The sequence below is a fragment of the Leucoraja erinacea genome, chromosome 14, assembly GCF_028641065.1.
Source record: "Leucoraja erinacea ecotype New England chromosome 14, Leri_hhj_1, whole genome shotgun sequence".
Taxonomy (NCBI): domain Eukaryota; kingdom Metazoa; phylum Chordata; class Chondrichthyes; order Rajiformes; family Rajidae; genus Leucoraja; species Leucoraja erinaceus.
In genome coordinates this window covers 13590764-13609235 of record NC_073390.1, presented here as the reverse complement: position 1 = coordinate 13609235, position 18472 = coordinate 13590764, and the positions used below count along the sequence as shown (strand labels likewise).

Sequence of the window (18472 nt, the reverse complement as noted above, 5' to 3'; positions counted from 1 at the left end):
TGTGGGTTTTCTCTGGGTGCTCCAGTTTGCTCCCACATTCCAAAGACGTGCGGGTTGGTGGTCCAGAACCTCCTTTAATCCGGACAAAATGACAAGCGCGCGCACTGGAAACCTCCGCCCTGCTCTGAAACTCTGCCTGGAACGCGACTTCTGAGGCCGACCATGCAGGCTGCTATCTCCCCCCCCCTGGCCCCCCTGCCCCCAAGGCCTTGACCTATGTTGGTCTGGCAAAATGGATAATAAGGCAATGCTCTGGAGCCAAGGGTGCCGGAAAATCGGTGGTGGACGTGTATTCTCAATTTTACAGCTTTGTGTCCTGCTGAAAATAATCCCTCTTGTGAATCTGACTCTCTTTTGTGAAAATGTTCACAGTGTAATCATCCACCATTTATGCTATCTCTTCCAGTGGGAAACCTGCTCCTCCATTTAAGATCATCATCCTGGATGAAGCAGACTCCATGACAAATGCTGCACAGGCTGCCCTTCGCCGCACAATGGAGAGGGAGTCAAAAACCACACGCTTTTGTCTCATCTGCAATTATATCAGCAGGTAGAGCCATAACCATTTAAAATGTCTCACTGAAGGGTTGGAGGCGGAGGAACGTGTTATTTACTGCAACTATTCATGAGTGAGACCACACGCAAACTGTGGAAACCACATCATATTCCACTTGGGAAATGTACAACACAACGATATGATCATTGAATGCTTCAACTCTAGCAATTCCTTCCTTCCTTCCCCCATGACCCCTTTATTACACCCATGGCCCACCTGGACACAGCTATTTCTACCCCCCCCCCCCCCCCCCCCCCGCCGATCCTCCTACATTCATTCCTACTTTCAGCTTTGGCATCACAATTTAAACTCTTCAATCCCTCAGTCTTGTACTTTCAGCTTTGATCTCTGGCCTTTCATCCAACCAGCTAGCTATCAGAACCTCCACCCCCCTTACCTGTGTCCACTTATTATCTTAGCTTGGATCAGGATTTATTCAAGATGTTTCCTGTGTTTTAGGATAATTGAGCCATTGACGTCTCGCTGCTCCAAATTCCGGTTTAAACCTTTGACAGACCGCATACAGGAAGAAAGGTTGCGGGACATCTGTGCCAAAGAGAATGTGCAATGTAATAATGAAGTAAGTTTGTGCAATCTGGACTTGTACCATAAATATCAAACTCAAATCTTGATTTGGAAGTCAATGTGATTGCAACTTTGTTTAGGAATGTGACTCTAATCTCTTGTAATACAAGCATTACTACAGCAAGTAGCAATTTCAAGATGCATTACATCCTTTTCAGGATGAAGTTGTCAGGGCTCGAAATTAACGATTGTGCCGGGCGCCAACGGTGACCTAAAGTGTACAGGGATCGCTGGTCGGAGTGGGCCAAAGGGCATATTTCCGTGTTGTATCTCTAAACTAAAAAATAAATTGTTTATGGTTTCAATTCCGTGCACTAAATGTAAATTTGGACCTTTATTTGACATAGTTGGTAAATGCTTTTAATATGGTGCCTTTTGTTTTAGACAATCAATATGCTCATCGATGTATCAGAAGGAGACTTAAGAAAAGCGATAACTTACCTGCAATGTGCAGCAAGACTTACTGGAGGAAAAGACATAACAGAGCAAGTCATCGTTGAAATTTCTGGAGTAAGAAAATGTTATCTTCCCCTTTTTAGACACAAGGAACTTCAGGTGCTGGGTTACAGAAGAAGTAAATGCTGGAGTAACTCGGGCATCATCTCTGGAAAACATGGATAGGTGATGTTTTGTGTAGGGACCTTTCACAGCCTGATTGTGGTATTGGGGGATAGATAAAGTTAAAAGAGAGGAGGGGAGGATTTGCAAATTGTGAAGCTAGAGGAAGTAATGTAAGTGTAGGCAAAGGGGCAAAATGAGTGCAAGTCCAGGTGGGGCATGGGAAAGAAGTGGGGGGAGTGGGGGGAGGTTGGTAGTTACCTAAAATTGGCGAATTTGTCATTTATACCATTGGGTTATAAGCTACCCAAGCGGAATATGAGATGCTGTTCCTTCAGCTTACATCAGGGGTTGGCAACCTACGGCCCCTAGGCTGAATACGACCCGTAACCCGAAATCATCTGGCCCGCAGGCGGGTTTTTTTCCATAGTCATCCAGCCCGCAGACTTCCTTCATCTCCGGTACCTCCCGGGCCCAAGGCACTCAGGCGCGGTGACGCAAGGAGGCCTGAACTGGAGGCTGCAATTGCAGAGCCGCCGAGCGCCCAAGCGGGGCCGAGCTCTGGCTGTACCGCATCCTGCGCAAAGCCGCCGGCACGGCCGCGCACCTTCTGTGTCTGGGCTTCACTTTCAGGATCGGGGTTGTCAATAGGCCGGGGATGAGTGAGTGTGAGTATTTGGGCCAACGCCTTCAGGACAGAGCCAAGGCAATGGACCGTAGGTACGCTGTGTTCGTGAGCGCCCGTAACTCGGGGCCAGCGCTCTGGGTGGTGTCCTCGAAGGGGCAGGATCCATGTGAACACGTGATTTGATGCCTGCTATCCGGGGTGGGATCCATGTGAACACGTGATAGATGTGGATGCCATCCGCTCACAGACATGTGTCCTGACCCCATGCAGAACAAGCTAGCCGATCCCTGGTTTACTTAGTGCCTAACTTTGAGGCCCAGGATGGAAAGGTCAGTATGTAAATGGGAAGATGAGATGGGAAATGGTTAGCAACCAGGATATCCAGAAGATCTTGGCCGACCGAGCGCAAGTGCTTGACAAAACGGCTAATCCCTCCCCACCACAATCAGTCTGGAGAAGGGTTCCGACCTGAAATGTCTCCTAACCATGTTCTCCAGAGATGCTGCCTGACCCGCTGAGTTATTCCATCGCTTTGTGTCTTTTCTTACTGTATATATTAATTAAGGTCCAGGTTTAGTTGTTGGCAGGGACCTATCTTCTCTAGTGAAGTATTTCCACAAGGGGCTGTCTTCACTTCTTTTCCCAACACATTCGGAGAAATTTAGAGGCAACCCCGCACATTTTTGGGATGTGGGAGGAAACGGGAGTACCCGCAGAAAACCAATCCGGTCACAAGGAGAATGTGCAAATTTCACAGACAGCAGCCAAGGTCAGGATCAAACTCGTTTCTCTGGTGCTGTGAGGCAGCAGCTGTGCCACTGTCCATCAGTACTTGTATACCAGGAACTGATCATTTGAATGGACCACATCCCTCAGCAGGGTCTTCTTTAGTAAATCTAAGATGGCTCAGATGGCTGTTTGAGCCAGTTTGAGTGCAGATATGCTGAATCAATTGCTACTCAGTGCACTTCCACATCAGGCATAAACCCTGGTTAACAGTGTGTCATACAGTAAGCAGACAATGCTTCAGTTGCAACACAACAGCCTACTTGTTACCCTGCCTGTATGGAAGTGTATGAATACATTTAGCATGGATGGGAAGAATACGGGGATAATATTGTAACTGTATGGGAAGAAATGTTAAGCAGAATTATGTACTTTTGGCAATCGAGTTGGTGCATAAGAGTGAACAGTTGTTCTGAAGCACTTGCATGAAAGACACTCTTGTGTATCTTGCATCATGCAAGCTGCCAGAAAAATTGTAACGGTGGCCAGAACTAGATAAGCAGTTAAAGGACACTACAAAGGAAATATAATACATTAGGTGCACGAATCCACACATCTGTCTGATAAGGTGGTACATACATAGTCTAGCTACATTTAAACATCATTTGGACAAACGCTTGAATTGCTAGGAAATAATAGACTATAGACGAGTACTGATAAATAAGATTAGCACAGATAGGTAATTGATGGTCTGCATGGATGTGCAAGACCTGTTCCTGTGCCATGTCTCTACGATTTGCTGGATCTACACGTTTCAGAGTTAGAAATATTTTTGAAAGATCGGGGAATTCTGAACTAGAAAAGACTTGAGGCCCCTGTATTAGCTACTGTTGATGCTAATACAACTGAATCTCACAAGGCTTTGGCTTTTAAAGTCTGACATTTGGTGACTGGTCCAAGCTGCATTTATTGTAAAGTAAAACTGAAAATATTTAGTGTTTAGCCATTTAGAATTTCCAATATTTTCAGTTCTTAATCTGTTGCCATTTATTTATTCGGTTTTTCCATTCCACAGCATTTCCAATACAGTATGAATTAAGTTATTAGTTATATTTTTCATTATTTCCCCCAGGCTGTACCATCTGATTTGATTGATGGTCTTTTGGCTGCTTGTCACAGTAGTTCATTTGAGAAGCTGGAAATCGTGGTAAAGGTGAGAACTCGTCATTTAATTAAACATTGGACAGAGCTCTCAACATCAGGGCCATTAAAACAAAATTAATAGTGCCCAGTTGTATTGTTGGAGAGCTGTGATGTATGAAATTATAACCAGTATTAGTTACTGTGGGCTAAGACAGTGAAGTAGAAAGATAATAAGGAACACATCCCATTTGTAAAACTTGCAAACCAGTCTTCTCATTAAATTGGGGAGATGCTGAAAAATACAATGTTCATTCATTAGGTGAATAGATAAGAGGCTGGGTGAAAATAGATGCGATTGTTTAGTTAAACTAAAGTCGGTCATTTTCTTTAGTGCGTAACATTCAAATCTCAATGTACATTTTCGGTAATCATTGTTATAAACTCTGTAGTGATGCTGGAACACTTTTGTCACATTGAAATGGCTTGCCCTGTAAGTTATTTTTTTTTAAGAATATGATTAATGAGGTTATATGCTTTCAACGTCAGTGGTTCCATACCCTACAAGTCCTTACCCAACCATATTGTGGGACTTCATCATGAGGACTGCAAGTAGTTCACCACAGCTAAATGGGTAAGAAAGATTTAGAGGGATACAAGCCAATGCAAGCAAACTTAGTCCTTCTCAAGGCCATCTTGAGTGGATGATGCTTACTTCTTGGAAATAAATGACTATGGTCTGTAGACCAGGTATATTTGTGTTATGTGTGCTTAATGTTAATTGGTCAGCTTTTTTTGTCCTTTGGATAAAGCATTGTCTCTAACACTGACAAATTACATAGAAAATAGGTGCAGGAGTAGGCCATTCGAGCCTGCACCGCCATTCAATATGATCATGGCTGATCATCCAACTCAGTATCCTGTACCTGCCTTCTCTCCATACCCCCTGATCTCTTTAGCCACAAGGGTCACATCTAACTCTTAAATATAGCCAATGAACTGGCCTCAACTACCTTCTGTGGCAGAGATTAACTAATGTTTGCAAGGAGTTTGCACTTTTTATCTGTAAAAAGAGCTGTTTTTTGTATTAATTGTGCAAGTGTAGAAAAATGATACACTGTTCAGTTGTATTCATGTACTTTTGATTGTTGTTGCTTATTGAACAAACAAGTTAACACTTTAAAAGAAAATTGGAGCTGGGTTGCATTTCTAATATTGTATTACAAAAAATATATTTGTTCATCTACCATTGTGTCTTTTTGTCAGAATATGATTAATGACGGTTATGCTGCAACACAGTTAATCAACCAGCTACATGAACTCATTATTGACAAAGAGGATCTCAGCGACCAACAAAAATCAGCTATCACGCTAAAATTGGCAGTAAGCATGGAATGAAATAAAACCAAGTTACAATTTGTCGTCTTCCTAGGTTTAAAGTTATATGCTTACCTAATAATTCAAAATCTTTATCCTCACTTGATAATGAAATATAAGGGTGGTGTAAATAATAAGTTAACTGGTATTCATATCAAAGTGATGTACCTTTCCTGTTGTTGGAAATAATTTAATTGTTAAGAGGTGTTTTTCTGAATATTTAGCTCCCTTTATTTAACAGAGCACACCACTGACTTGTTTTGTATGGGTAATTTTATTAAAAAGTATAAGTGATGTTCTTTTAATTTGTCCTGTTTTCGCATTTCTGAGTCCAACAGATGCTCTATGACCCAGCATCAATTCCTGCAAAACATAAATGCAAATAATTAAGATTTTTTATTTTACAGCAGTATTTTGCTGATTTGAGTCTAGTCCCAGTAACTGATTACGTTTCAGATTGGTGCTTCTTTTGCAGAGGCACTGCAGGTTTAACCAGTAGTTTTAAACTTCAGTCTTGCATGCTTCTATAGGATCCCAATTTTAGATTTGGGGTGTTAATCCCATTGTTAGATGGATTGTGTTTTATTCATTTTTTAACAAGGCTGGTTTCTTTCTCAGGAGGTTGACAAGTGCTTGGTCGATGGTGCTGATGAGTATCTGCAAATGATTGCTCTTTCTGCAGTTATGATGCAACAGTTTACACAGAGCAGCTAAAACTTCCAACAAAAAAACTCATCCAACTGGAAATTCAATTTACCATATGAAGAACTTTCATGCATTTTGATAAATATATGTAAAATAAAGTATGAAATTAATCTTGGTGCCTTTGAATTATGACCTGGTGTGTGTTACTCTGAATTACTGGTTTGGATTAATTTAATTGTACCACATCCTGTCTGATAAAATCAATCATTAGCCCAGCTCTAATATTTCCTACCAGCTATAAACTAACATTCCCTGCATGCCCTTTGTGCAAGTACGTTGGTAAAATTATTTAAACCATTTTTTGCTCCAAAACTATTCTGACCAGCAGCAATAATCAGTCTTCCTCAAATCCTATGGTTTATTGCTTTGCATTGTGGTCACAAGATTATATTAAAATTCCAGTCTTCAACTGTATGACCAACATTTGCACACAAACCTTTCACTTGTTCAAATGAGACACATTGTGTAAAAAAAAGTTGGGACCCAAATGCAGTCTTATGGCTCATTTAAGCCTTTCAATAAAGGATGAAATGAGCAGTGTATTTTTCAATGATTCACTGTAGTGGATAGGAGAATATGCATTTTTCTTGGTATGTACAAAACACACATTCAGAGAAAGTGGTGGGAGATTGCAACCTTCATGTGGTCCACCGTTTTTGACTAATGCAATTAACCCGACGAGAACAAATAGATCAAGTTGACCTGCAACTGTAGGCTGTGCACGCCTTACGCAAGAGAAAAGTAGTCCCAACATAGAAAATAGGAGTAGGCCCTTCGAGCCTGCACCAACCGCCATTCAATATGATCATGAGCTGATCATCCAACTCAGTATCCTGTACCTGCCTTCTCTCCATACCCCCTGATCCCTTTAACCACATCTAACTTCCTCTTAAATATAGCCAATGAACTGGCCTCAACTACCTTCTGTGGCAGAGTTCCAGAGATTCACCACTCTGTGAAGTGTTTTTCTCATCTTGGTCCTAAAGGATTTCCCCTTTATCCTTAAACTGTGACCCCTTGTCCTGGACTTCCCCAACATCGGAAACAATCTTCCTGCATCCAACCTGTCCAACCCCTTAAGAATTTTGTACGTTTCTATAAGATCCCACCCCCCCCTCAATCTTCTAAATTCTAGCGAGTACAAGCCAAGTCTATCCAGTCTCTCTTCATATGAAAGTCCTGACATCCCAGGAATCAGTCTGGTGAACCTTCTCTGTACTCCCTCTATGGAAAGAATGTCTTTCCTCAGATTTGGGGACCAAAACTGTACACAATACTCCAGGTGTGGTCTCACCAAGACCCTGTACAACTGCAGTAGGACCTCCTTGCTCCTATACTCAAAATCCTTTTGCTATGAATCCTTAGTTGAGACACTAAGATATGGGACTAGTACCAAAGAGCCCATTTACACACTTCATGACTAACTGATTCTTATACTAGTCTCTGGTCTGTATTAAAATCCAAACCTGTGAATGCTGTGATATTGCTGCCACAGCAAAAAGTCAGGGACATCACCACACTCCATTAAAAGACATGCCAGTGCATACCATTTCAGATAACTTTAATAAAATGCTAACAAGTGCAATAAAAAGTTCTGCTCAAGTGTTATTGGCATCCTTTAGTTCAGCAGTGTGGAAACATTTTTGTACCAAAGGCAACTATAATCATTAACAATTTAACAACCTACAACATTTCATTCCCTTCAGCTGCAAGGAGCAGAGATCGAGGAAAGAATTTATATCATTTAGAGAAGCAGACATGAAGCTAAATACAATAAGATGCAAGTTGTGCTGGCTCAAGAAAACTACATTTCCTCTTTCATTTATCAATGTATAATCATGTGCATTGATAAATGTGTACAATCTGATCAAATGGTTCACTGCATCCCTCTACTAAACCATTTAATGTTAGGCGGCAGTACATTTAAATTTATTGATTCAAGTTAACAGGCTCCCTCGAACTAGCTCCCTTTCTTGGGGTTAATCTTGAATTGCAGCAAAACACAAAAGTGCACTATTTTCATTAATGGCAAATGCTCACATATGATATAGTGCATGATTAATCCCAGTCATTACCAGTGTAGGCCACAGCTACATAACCCTAGCTGTTATAAATTGAGGCACCAATTTTATTCCACCGAGACAAGAACCACCAAATCTGGACGAGTACTTTTTATTCACCTCTGTACATTGACCAACCACACCTGCCTAATCTAAAATGATGGCCTTTGGTGAGGAATAAACATAACCAAAAGGGTAATTTCTCATGTATTTGGTGAAAAAAAATTAGCAGCCATGTCTCACTGTTCATAAATTATGAAAACTGGTTAACTTCTATAATCCCTACACAAATCTTCAAGCTGCGAGTTTACACAACCAGATGAATCTCCTGGCAACCAGCCTGTTAAATATCAAAATGCATGCTCAAATCAACTTTAATAGCTTTACATGCCAACAACTTGAATTCAGAATGCAATTCAGTGACAGCATCCAAACATTTCTTGTTCCATACTTCACATTCTGGTGCATGTCTATAATGGCAACCACAATTAGTGGGATAGTTGAATGCAAACCTCAATATACTTGCTATACATTTATTTTCCAAAAGTATTAATGACATTGTGTAAAAGTTGAAAGATCTGTATTTTACTTTTGAGCAGTCTGTAAGTCAGTTGCCTTTCAGAGTAAACATAAATATTATAGATGGATAGGGATATAATACATAAATTAGAACAGCCCATATACAATAAACAAAACTACAAAGTTACAAAAATAAAGATGGAATGCAGTTACAACACCCAGCTTCTCTCCAAACGAATTCCAAATCTTATTTGCACACATATCGTAGGCAAACAGCTACCGGAAAGCCAAAACAGTGCAGATCCTTGCACAACTCAAATGTTTTATTAATACAAATACATGTGGTAGATTACTAGAAAAAGTGCACATACATTACCAGTTGATTGGCAAGCTTCATTTTAAAATAGTTGTAGGTATGCCAGTTTGACATAATTGGCTGATTTAATACAGCACTTAAATTTTTTAGTCCATAAGTAAACTATTAAGTGATAAAGAATATCAAACAGAAATGCTACTAGAGAACTTTCAAAACACTGAACAGCATATACATTTAAACACCCCATGACTTAAACTTCCCAACCCAGCAGTCAACACTGTAGGAGGATAATAACCAAAGGCCTTCCTCAAGTCACTTATCACTGCTGGATTTCTGATCCTGTTTGCACATGGGAGAAGAAATTCAACAACTCTGGTGAAGCAGCACAACGCACCATGTAGCCTGATAATTCAGCAGCTGCAAATGCAAGTTCTCATGCCATCATTAGATCAGATCAGCCACATTCATGGGCATCTCTTCCACTGTTGTATTGTAGAATGTCTCGATATCACGAAGAATTCGTTTATCTTCCTCAGTAACAAAGTTAATCGCAACACCCTTCCTTCCAAAGCGACCACCACGGCCAATTCTGTGTGAAGAAGAAATCAAGATGAGTTACACCTGACTGCAGGGCTTTAATTTAATATACTATGAGCACACTAACAGGTTTAGCGCAATATAAAAGACACTAACCTGTGAATATAGTTTTCTCGATTTGTAGGCAAGTCATAGTTAATTACTAGAGACACCTGCTGCACATCAATGCCACGAGCCTTTAAGGAAAGAGTGTCAATTACTTTGAAAGGCAATTAAATCATTTAAAAGAGTTCAAAATTCAGAGCTATATGCAATTTTCACAAAGCAAATACAGAACCATGCCGAGGAATAGTAAAATGGATCAATTAACGTAATTAACTATGTGCATATTGTACAACAAAGACAGTAGCTAGATAAGCCCCCACTTATATCTACCCATAATGTCCAAGAGATTCATTGGGGGGGGGGGGGGGGGGGGGGGGGGGGGGGGGGTGTAAATTCCCAAATAAAATACTAATGTGCATACCAGTAGGTCAGTAGTGATGAGCACACGGCTAGATCCTGAACGAAATTCCCTCATGATCACGTCACGTTCTTTCTGATCCATATCCCCATGCTGCCGTGAAGAGACAAACACTATACTTTAATGCATTACTTGGAGTAAGCAAAGTAAAGAATCCCACTGAAAAATTTCAAATATAATGTAGGAGGCTTCCATTCAAACCAGTGTCTCTACCCGCATCAAGAGCAATGCAGGTGGCCCTGTTCCTACACTCCTAGCATATTCTTTCCCATCGGATACCTAATGTTACAATTATATCCCAGTTCCATTACAATTTTCAACAATCCATAGGTTCGATTAACTCCTCCAAAGGGGAAAATCTAGAAACTTAGAAAATCTAGAAACTTACCAACGCAGAGACAGTGAAGTCCCTTGCATGCATTTTTTCAGTCAGCCAATCGACCTTCCTCCTTGTGTTAAGAAAAATCACAGCTTGCGTTATTGTTAGAGTTTCATACAAGTCACACAGTGTGTCCAACTTCCATTCCTGTTGGAAGATGAGGAGTCTGAAATGAGCATCCAATAGCGCACCAACTCCAAACTATTTAGTTGGCCCACTAGTATGTAATCAGCATGTAAAGTGTGTTCAACAAACCTCTCTCTCTACGTTGATGTAAAACTGCTTGATACCCTCAAGAGTGAGTTCTTCCTTTTTAACAAGGATACGAATTGGATCACGCATAAACTTTTTAGTCACTTCCAAGACATCACTTGGCATAGTAGCAGATAACAGAACAACCTAAGAACAAAGTTAATTAGCTGTGCTTTTAATTCAGCCTGATATGCTCACTTCTGCATATCATAATTATGCCTGTTTAAACGCTAATCATATTGAAAAATTTGGCACTTCTATCACACATTAAGAACTGAATCTCCCTACTCCAGATCAGTTTAAACTGCTAAACACATTGCTATTTAGCCAAATATAGAATGCATGGCAAAGTGGTAACTAGAAGCAAGTAAGGCATTATCCTTGTTTGCTCAGAAACATTTCATCTCAACTCCCATGAACACAGTATTAATTAGTGTTAAAAATTATTTAAAAAATAAAAAAATTGTAGCACAGTCTAAAGTCAAAGGACACTGGACACTGAAGTTAGTCCATCCTAGCTGCATAGCATTGTGCAATTGTTCTCCTTCCCCGGTGTACTCTACTGGCATTATCACAAAAGACAGGGGACCTGAACTTTGTCATTTTAGCAGAGTGCTTAAGAAGAAGGAAAGCTACCAGCATTTGGAAACTTTCTGCTCCTCTCTCCAGAGTATTTATAAATGGCGATCTCACATTGGAAAACAGCCCAGTTTACCTGTATGTTTGTGCTTAGCTTCTGAAAAATCTCATAAATTTGATCTTTGAATCCACGACTCAACATTTCATCAGCTTCATCCAAAACAAACATTTTGATCCATCTGGAAGCTGCAAGAAACATTTTAACCATTAAATCAGTACAAGATGACATAGCTTCAGTAATCTAGTTCACGACTACAAATTTTGATCAAGAAAAAAATCTGAATTTTAACACTTTTTTTTGGACCAACTGTTAAAATGCAGTTGTCCTCCCTTGCTTTAAAGCCTTCCATACTTGAGATCCAATCAAATCTGAAAATTGTATGCATGCCTGGCTCAACGGCTCATCTCTATTTCAACTCTTCCCATACTATTACAAACCATTTCACTCTGCAGAACTGGAGGGCTTTGGATTTATGGTCAATACTCACATATATATCCCCTGTTCAACATGTCAAACACTCTCCCTGGAGTTCCAACAACAATGTTGGGAGCTTCAGCATTCAGCTTCTGCATCTCACTTCGAACATTGGTGCCTCCAATGCAGGCATGACAAGTAGCACCCATGTAATCCCCTAGAGCCAGGATAACCTTCTGGATCTATAAAAAGGATAAAAACCAACTTAATCCTCCAGTTAAAATAGCACAAATGTACAATTGCTACTAGTTTACTAATGTGACTATTTATATATTCAGCTTTGCCTACACAAGATAAGAAACTATTTGGTTAACATAACCTACATACATCAGCAATGATTTTATAACTCCATGAAAGTTTGGAATTCTACAATTTTGGGAGAGGAAGAGAAACACTGAAATTTCTCTGCAACAAATTCATGGAAAATTGTTTAATTCGTGTCTGCTACTAGCCTAACCCAGTTACATAACACGAGGAAAATGACAACTGCATTTTAGATTAATCCAAAAACACTTGAAGTGTTTGGCGATAGCTTGCATAAATTGAAATTTTCAACAGTACAAATAGGGAAAAATACTGGCACCAGTCAATCCTACCACTTTAAGTAGTCAGATCCAGAGGTACATGGATGGGACGTGGTGCACTTTGCAGTTAACACGGTCAATGGTCAACACGTTTTTTATTTTATTTTTTAAATCGGGTTTAAAACTGATAATTGTCATGATATTGGTATTGTCCAGAGGGTATAGTGAAAAGCTTTTGTGTGCTATCGGATCATATGATATACGAGTAAAATCAAGCCATATACGTACAATAGGTAGTGCAAAGAGAAAAAGTCCAATGTCCACAATGGGGTAGGTTGAATGATTGGGACTGTACCCTAATTTATGTTCAATAGTCTGATAGCAGTCGGAAAGCAGTTGTTACCAAGTCTGGTGGTATGTGCTTTCAAGCTTTTGTATCTTCTGCCCATCAGGAGGGGAGAAGAGGGAATGACCAGGGTGAAAGTAGTCCTTGATTATGTTGGCTGCTTTCCTGAGGCAGCACGAATTGTGGATGGTTGATGGTGGGTTTCTGTTCTGTGTGGACTGGGTTATACCCACGATGCACTGCAATTTCTTGAGATCCTGGGCAGAGCTGTTCCCAAACCAAGTTATGATGCAACCCGATAGTATGGAGAAGTTGGTAAGTGCCGTTGGAAACACGCCGAATATCCTTAGTCCCCTGAGGAAGTAGAGGCATTGGTGTGCGTTATCGGTCATTAAAAAACATTATTGCCGACTGTTCCAATTTCTACCATGCATGCAAAACTTTTATACTCTACCTCAAACAATGGAAAAGCAAAGCATGTATTTTTGAAATGTTATTTTCAGGTCACCACATAGTTTCTTTTATGCCAGGAAATAAAAACCCACTTTACATAATTCTTGATGTCATCTAATCCTTGAAGTCAATGTTTGAATCTGATAAGTCTAAATTGCACTCTCCATGATAATTTCTTAAGCAGTCAACAGAACTACAGTATTTTGTAATCAAACAAGAACTTTGTAAATTATTCACTTATTCGGCTTTTTTCCCCTTCAATACATCACGAGACATTTTAATGCCCACTACGTACAAATCTTTTGACTCTCGTGCCAATTTATCAGTTCCAGAGTACCAAGTCACCCCATTGACAAATGAATCTAAAGGAATTATTAAGTACTTGGATTGTTTCTGTACAAAACATTACCGACAGGTTTTAGTGGCATTTTGCTTTGAAGTTTAAAAAGACAATTCAATCATAAAGCTTCGATATCTCCCTTCATTCCAAAGCCTTTCTCTTACAGCAAACTCATCACCCCCGCAATGAATTTACCGTGAAAAGGCACAATGCATACACACCGTTAATCTCTCAAATCAAGATAAATTATAATAGATCAGTAATCAGATGAGAGATAAGGATAAAGTACATTTGAAAATTAGATTAGGGTTGTGATGCTGATTATCTCATCAGCAATTGGAGTCAAACCTGCAGGGCCCATCTAAATTAACATACACCACAAATTTTTGCAGTTGGAAAAGGGTTTTTTAAAAATGGTAGGAACTCAGTTGAGGAATCCATTTCTGGTTCTGAGAAAATAGTTAAGCCTTTTCAGAATTACGAGACCATCAATTAATCAGAAAAACACATATGACAAAATCGACATTCACAAATCACTCCCCAAAGAACTGCAGGCATGATATTCACGTCCAGAAAAAAAGTAGGAAGTATTGGCCGGGGTTCCAGGAGGCCGGTCAGGCCTCCCAAGTGGGTGTTCAGAGGGCTCCTGCATTTTCAAAAAATCGAAAGTGATTCCCAAACTTTCTGCTGGTAGTTTACATAACAGAAGCAGAATTCTTCCAATTCTGTTTTTTAATTCTGGTCGATTAATGTGCAAACACCTCATCAGTGGTTATCTTGCGCAGGTTGGAGTGAGCAGAGTAGTGATTAAATTTTGAAGTGGGCCTTTTTGACCAAGTTGAGGAGATCTAGTTGCCTTTTTAAATGACAAAATTGGGAGCAGCACGTGTGTTGGGTGGTAACCTATTCAATTCCCTTATCATCCTTGGGTAAAGGGAATATTGGCAGCAAAGTGTATTAGAATTTAGCGAATTGAGGGGCCGTTATTTTGTCTTGTTTCATAGCAGGTGGTGCTCTGGGATGATGGAATTTGATGGCGTGATTTTGTGAATCTCCTTGTAAATTACAAAATGTTTTAGCCGGATTCTGCGGAGCTCCAGGGTATCCCATCTGGGAGAAGTCAGCATATTATTCACGCTTGATTTGCGCTTGTAGTCATTACATACAAAGGGGGCTGCTCGGCTTTGTACTTTCTCCAGGGTGATCTTGTTGTTATTGAAAGGATCCCATACGGCTCTACAATACTCCAATTTGGGCCTGACCAAGGACTTGTAGGCATTCTCTTTGACGGATGTACAAGTGTGAAAAATTATGTTAAGAAGGCCGAGAGTTCTATTTGCTTTGTTAGACACTTGTCTAATATGCGTCGCACAACTTAAATCTTTGCTTAATTCGACTCCTAGATATAGGTGATGGTCGACAGCAAGCAATGTATGGCTACCCATGTTGTATTCCGATCAAAGTGGTTTAATCTTGTGTGAAACATGCATTGTATGACATTTAGTTGTATTGAACATCTGTCAGGTTTTTCCCCCACTCAGGGTGCATCCAGATCCTTCTGTAAGGACAAGCTGTCTTCTGGTGTTTTAAACTCTCAATAAATTATGGCATCATCTGCAAAATCGATCTCTGGATGAAACTGCATTTGTAATGAAATTGATATACAGTAGGAAAAGCAATGGACCCGTGACAGTCCCCTGTGGTACACCTGATGTCACAGAAGTTTCAATAGACTTATCTCTCTCCAAGAGAACTCACTGGTGTCTCCTTGTCAAAACACATAACCAGTAAAATAACCCCCAAAAGATAAATATTTCATGAAATAAATGACTTCATACAGCTAAAAAGATATTTACAAAAAATGTTATCTGAAATGTCTCTTTGCCTAGCACTGTATGAAAACAGCACAGAAAAAGTGGTTTTGGCTGCGGCCATCTTCTGCTTCAGTAAGGGAAGCTGGTCGGTGATTGGCCGCAACGTCCATAAGAGACTGCGTCTGATTGGCCGCCGAGTGACGGGCGCATTATGTGATTGGACGCAACGTCCTTGGAGACATTTAAAGATCTAATAACATCTAGCAGTTCCAGAATTCTTCAGTAACATAACCCAGCAATAACATAATCCACCAAAGTGCAATCAGATCAAACTTTTGACAAGCTATTGCGTACCTGCTGTGCCAGCTCCCTAGTAGGAGCCAGAACCAACGCCTGCGATTCTTTCATATCTAGCTCTAGCTGCTGCAAGATTGAGATTGCAAACGTAGCAGTCTTGCCAGTTCCTGACTGGGCTTGGGCAATGACATCAAAACCTAGATTAAGACATGATTACTTATTAAATGTCCAAATTTTGCTCAATGTTTTCATTCATTGAAGATGTACACACTACAATAAAATTCTTTCATAAACAAGTAGACATTACATACTCTGTATAATATGCTCATATTGCCATATCCGAGTTACTGTGTGGAGATATGGGGCAACACCTACAAAAACCAACCTACAGCCGTTATGCACATTACAAAAAAGAGCAATAAGAATTATCAATGTTGGATATCTTGAACATACCAATTTATTATTCTTAAAGTCACATACACTGAAGTTCACCGATCTGGTTAAATTTAAGACTGCACAAATCATGAAATAATTTACTTCCAGGAAATATACAAAAACTGTTTGTGGAAAGACAGGGCAGGTATAATTTGAGAGGGGAACATAATTTAAAAAAACTCAATGTCAGAACAACTCTTAAAAGTATTTGCCTACCAATCTGTGGGGTGAATTTGTGGTATGGTCAGGAACAGGAGATAAAACTTAGCACAAACATAATTCAGTTTAAAATGATGTACAAAAACACTTTTTTTAAAAGGATATTGGGATGAGGATAGGTGATTGTAAGTGGGATATTTGTTATACTGATTGTATTGGGAAGGGCGAGTATTGGGTGATGGGTTGTATACTAAGAGATACTATATAGTATATGAGGGTTTTCTCTCTTTTTTTGTATGGCTGTAAATATTTGATTAGTGTATAAATATAAATAATTTGGTGTACGAATAGCTGCTGGTGTACATATGGCTGCTAAATTTGTATAAGCTAATTATAAGCAGTTGAATAAGGGGTGGGAATTAATAAGCTTTGGCTTCTTCCTGCTCCTTTTCGGACACATACGATTTCATGTATTTATAAATATTGTTTATGACACTAAATATTCTTGGTTTGTTTTTTGTATGGTTTCACTTATTTTTTTATTCTGTTCGAAATAAAGAATTAAATAAAAAATAAATTTAAAAAAAAGTTACAGGTAGAGGCATAACACTTTGCATATGACAAATATCCCATAAATGGCAATCTTACACTGCTACACGCAAGCGAGAAAAGCTCAGTCAACTTAGAGTGATCAGTAATAGTAAGTATGTCTCCATTGAATGTCAGTCCCGAAAGATGGTAAAACATCATTTCACTCTAGGTTTAAATTGAAGCTTAAATTGAAATGTACCAATCTGATTATTATCTCAACCCATTTAATTAGAGTAACAGAAATGCCACATTGCCTAGCCCAAATAATTCTTCCAAACTACGACAGGAAAAACAAAAGTAAACTGTAAGATAACTATCCTTACCACAAAATACTTAACATTCACCTTTAATACATGGCATTATTGCCCTCTGTTGAATTGCAGATGGCTTTTCAAAGCCATAAGCATAGATTCCTCTTAAGAGTGTCTCTTTCAGGTTCATGTCATCAAAATTGTCGACAATTTCATTCCAGTTACTCTAGAAAACAAAACCACAAACTTCAATTTAAAAGAGCATTTCTACCGAGTTTGTTTTTAATTTGGATATACTGCAGGACACTCACCTCGATAACGCCGTCTGGGTCCATCCCATCTGGGCCATGATCTTTGGTGCTGGAAGCAAAACGTTTTTTTTAAATCACTGATAACTATAAAGTTCTTATAATAACCAAATACACCTGATATAAACCAAATAAATAATTAGCTTGCAGTCAAGTTTAAAGATGATTATTCTATGCCTCACCCAAAACTAAGAACTGGACGGGATTTGGCCTCATAAAAGCCATTAAATAGTCAAATAAACCCACCATAAAGTGTTGAGAACGCCGTGGCACAGCGTCAGAGACCCGGGTCCGATCCCGACCTCGGGTGTTGTCTGTACGGAATTTGCACGTTGTCCCTGTGACCGCATGGGTTTTCACCGGGTGCTCCGGTTTCATCTTACATCCCGAAGACGTGCGGGTTTTGTAGGTTAAATGGCCGCTGTAAAACTGCCACAGGGGCGTGCAGGTGGTGGATGAGAAAGTGGGACGACATGGAACCAGTGTGAACAATGGACGGTCGGCATGGAATCGGTGGGCCTTCCCCATGTGCGCCGCCGGGTGGCCCCGTGCGTGCGGGAGTCCGTCCGCAGGCCGGGTCGTCTCCGCCCGTTCGCCGCTCACACCCCAGTGGGAGGGACTCCGTGAGCAACAAACGGACCGTGGAGACGCTCGGGCCTGTCGGGCGTAACAAAGCCTGGGGCCGAGGCGGAGCGGCCCTGTCCGCACCCTCGCCCACCCGCCCCACACACACACATACACACACGGCCGAACACCTCGTTTACGAGCGAGTCGGAGCAGAGGGATGGAGATGGGCGACCGTCGGCCGTGCGCCGGGCTAGTGGTCACCTGTAATCAGCGGAGCCGCACGACATCTTCACCAACCGCTCCTCCACTCACACTTCAACCGAAAGGAAGTGCTCAGCCCGCCCCCCGGCCTCCTTTATAGCCTCGCCGCCGAGCCACTTCCGCTCTGCTCCCAAACCGCCCCCTCGCGCCT

The 18472-nt window shown here is 40.5% G+C and overlaps 2 protein-coding genes and 2 non-coding genes across 10 annotated transcripts in view; 1 reads left to right on the top strand and 3 right to left on the bottom strand.

Moving 5' to 3' along the window:
* Nucleotides 1-6385, top strand: part of rfc4 (replication factor C (activator 1) 4) — a 21328-nt gene extending 14943 nt beyond the window's left edge. The window contains exons 6-11 of one of the 4 annotated variants that reach the window (XM_055645644.1): nucleotides 407-550; nucleotides 1016-1136; nucleotides 1526-1651; nucleotides 4186-4266; nucleotides 5460-5576; nucleotides 6189-6385. In XM_055645644.1, the coding sequence (XP_055501619.1) occupies nucleotides 407-550; nucleotides 1016-1136; nucleotides 1526-1651; nucleotides 4186-4266; nucleotides 5460-5576; nucleotides 6189-6284 (685 nt within the window). In that variant the 3' untranslated portion in view covers nucleotides 6285-6385. Of the gene's footprint in view, nucleotides 1-406; nucleotides 551-1015; nucleotides 1137-1525; nucleotides 1652-4185; nucleotides 4267-4706; nucleotides 5435-5459; nucleotides 5626-6188 lie in introns of those variants that run through there. The other 3 variants (XM_055645645.1, XM_055645646.1, XM_055645648.1) reach the window with 3 other exon arrangements.
* Nucleotides 5803-18472, bottom strand: LOC129703291 (eukaryotic initiation factor 4A-II). 4 transcript variants are annotated; one of them, XR_008724538.1, is made up of 12 exons: nucleotides 17740-18266; nucleotides 17497-17545; nucleotides 17279-17411; nucleotides 15807-15946; nucleotides 11989-12157; nucleotides 11577-11686; nucleotides 10865-11008; nucleotides 10619-10756; nucleotides 10234-10323; nucleotides 9864-9943; nucleotides 9565-9759; nucleotides 5803-5933 (listed from the first exon to the last, which is right to left on the bottom strand). XR_008724538.1 is itself a non-coding variant. In XM_055645640.1 (12 exons), the coding sequence occupies exons 2-12, from the start codon at nucleotides 17841-17843 to the stop codon at nucleotides 9615-9617; spliced, it is 1302 nt and encodes a 433-aa protein (XP_055501615.1). In that variant the 5' UTR covers nucleotides 17844-17922; nucleotides 18322-18454; the 3' UTR covers nucleotides 7820-9614. The 4 variants fall into 4 exon arrangements, 3 of the variants coding, with proteins under 3 accessions (XP_055501615.1, XP_055501616.1, XP_055501614.1); XM_055645640.1 differs by lacking the exon at nucleotides 5803-5933 and adding an exon at nucleotides 18322-18454 and having other exon boundaries at nucleotides 7820-9759; nucleotides 17740-17922; XM_055645641.1 differs by lacking the exons at nucleotides 5803-5933; nucleotides 17740-18266 and adding an exon at nucleotides 18322-18472 and having other exon boundaries at nucleotides 7820-9759.
* LOC129703838 (small nucleolar RNA SNORA81) lies at nucleotides 11323-11490 on the bottom strand. The gene has a single exon (XR_008724644.1). It is a non-coding gene; the product is annotated as a small nucleolar RNA SNORA81 (small nucleolar RNA).
* LOC129703839 (small nucleolar RNA SNORD2) lies at nucleotides 17029-17100 on the bottom strand. The gene has a single exon (XR_008724645.1). It is a non-coding gene; the product is annotated as a small nucleolar RNA SNORD2 (small nucleolar RNA).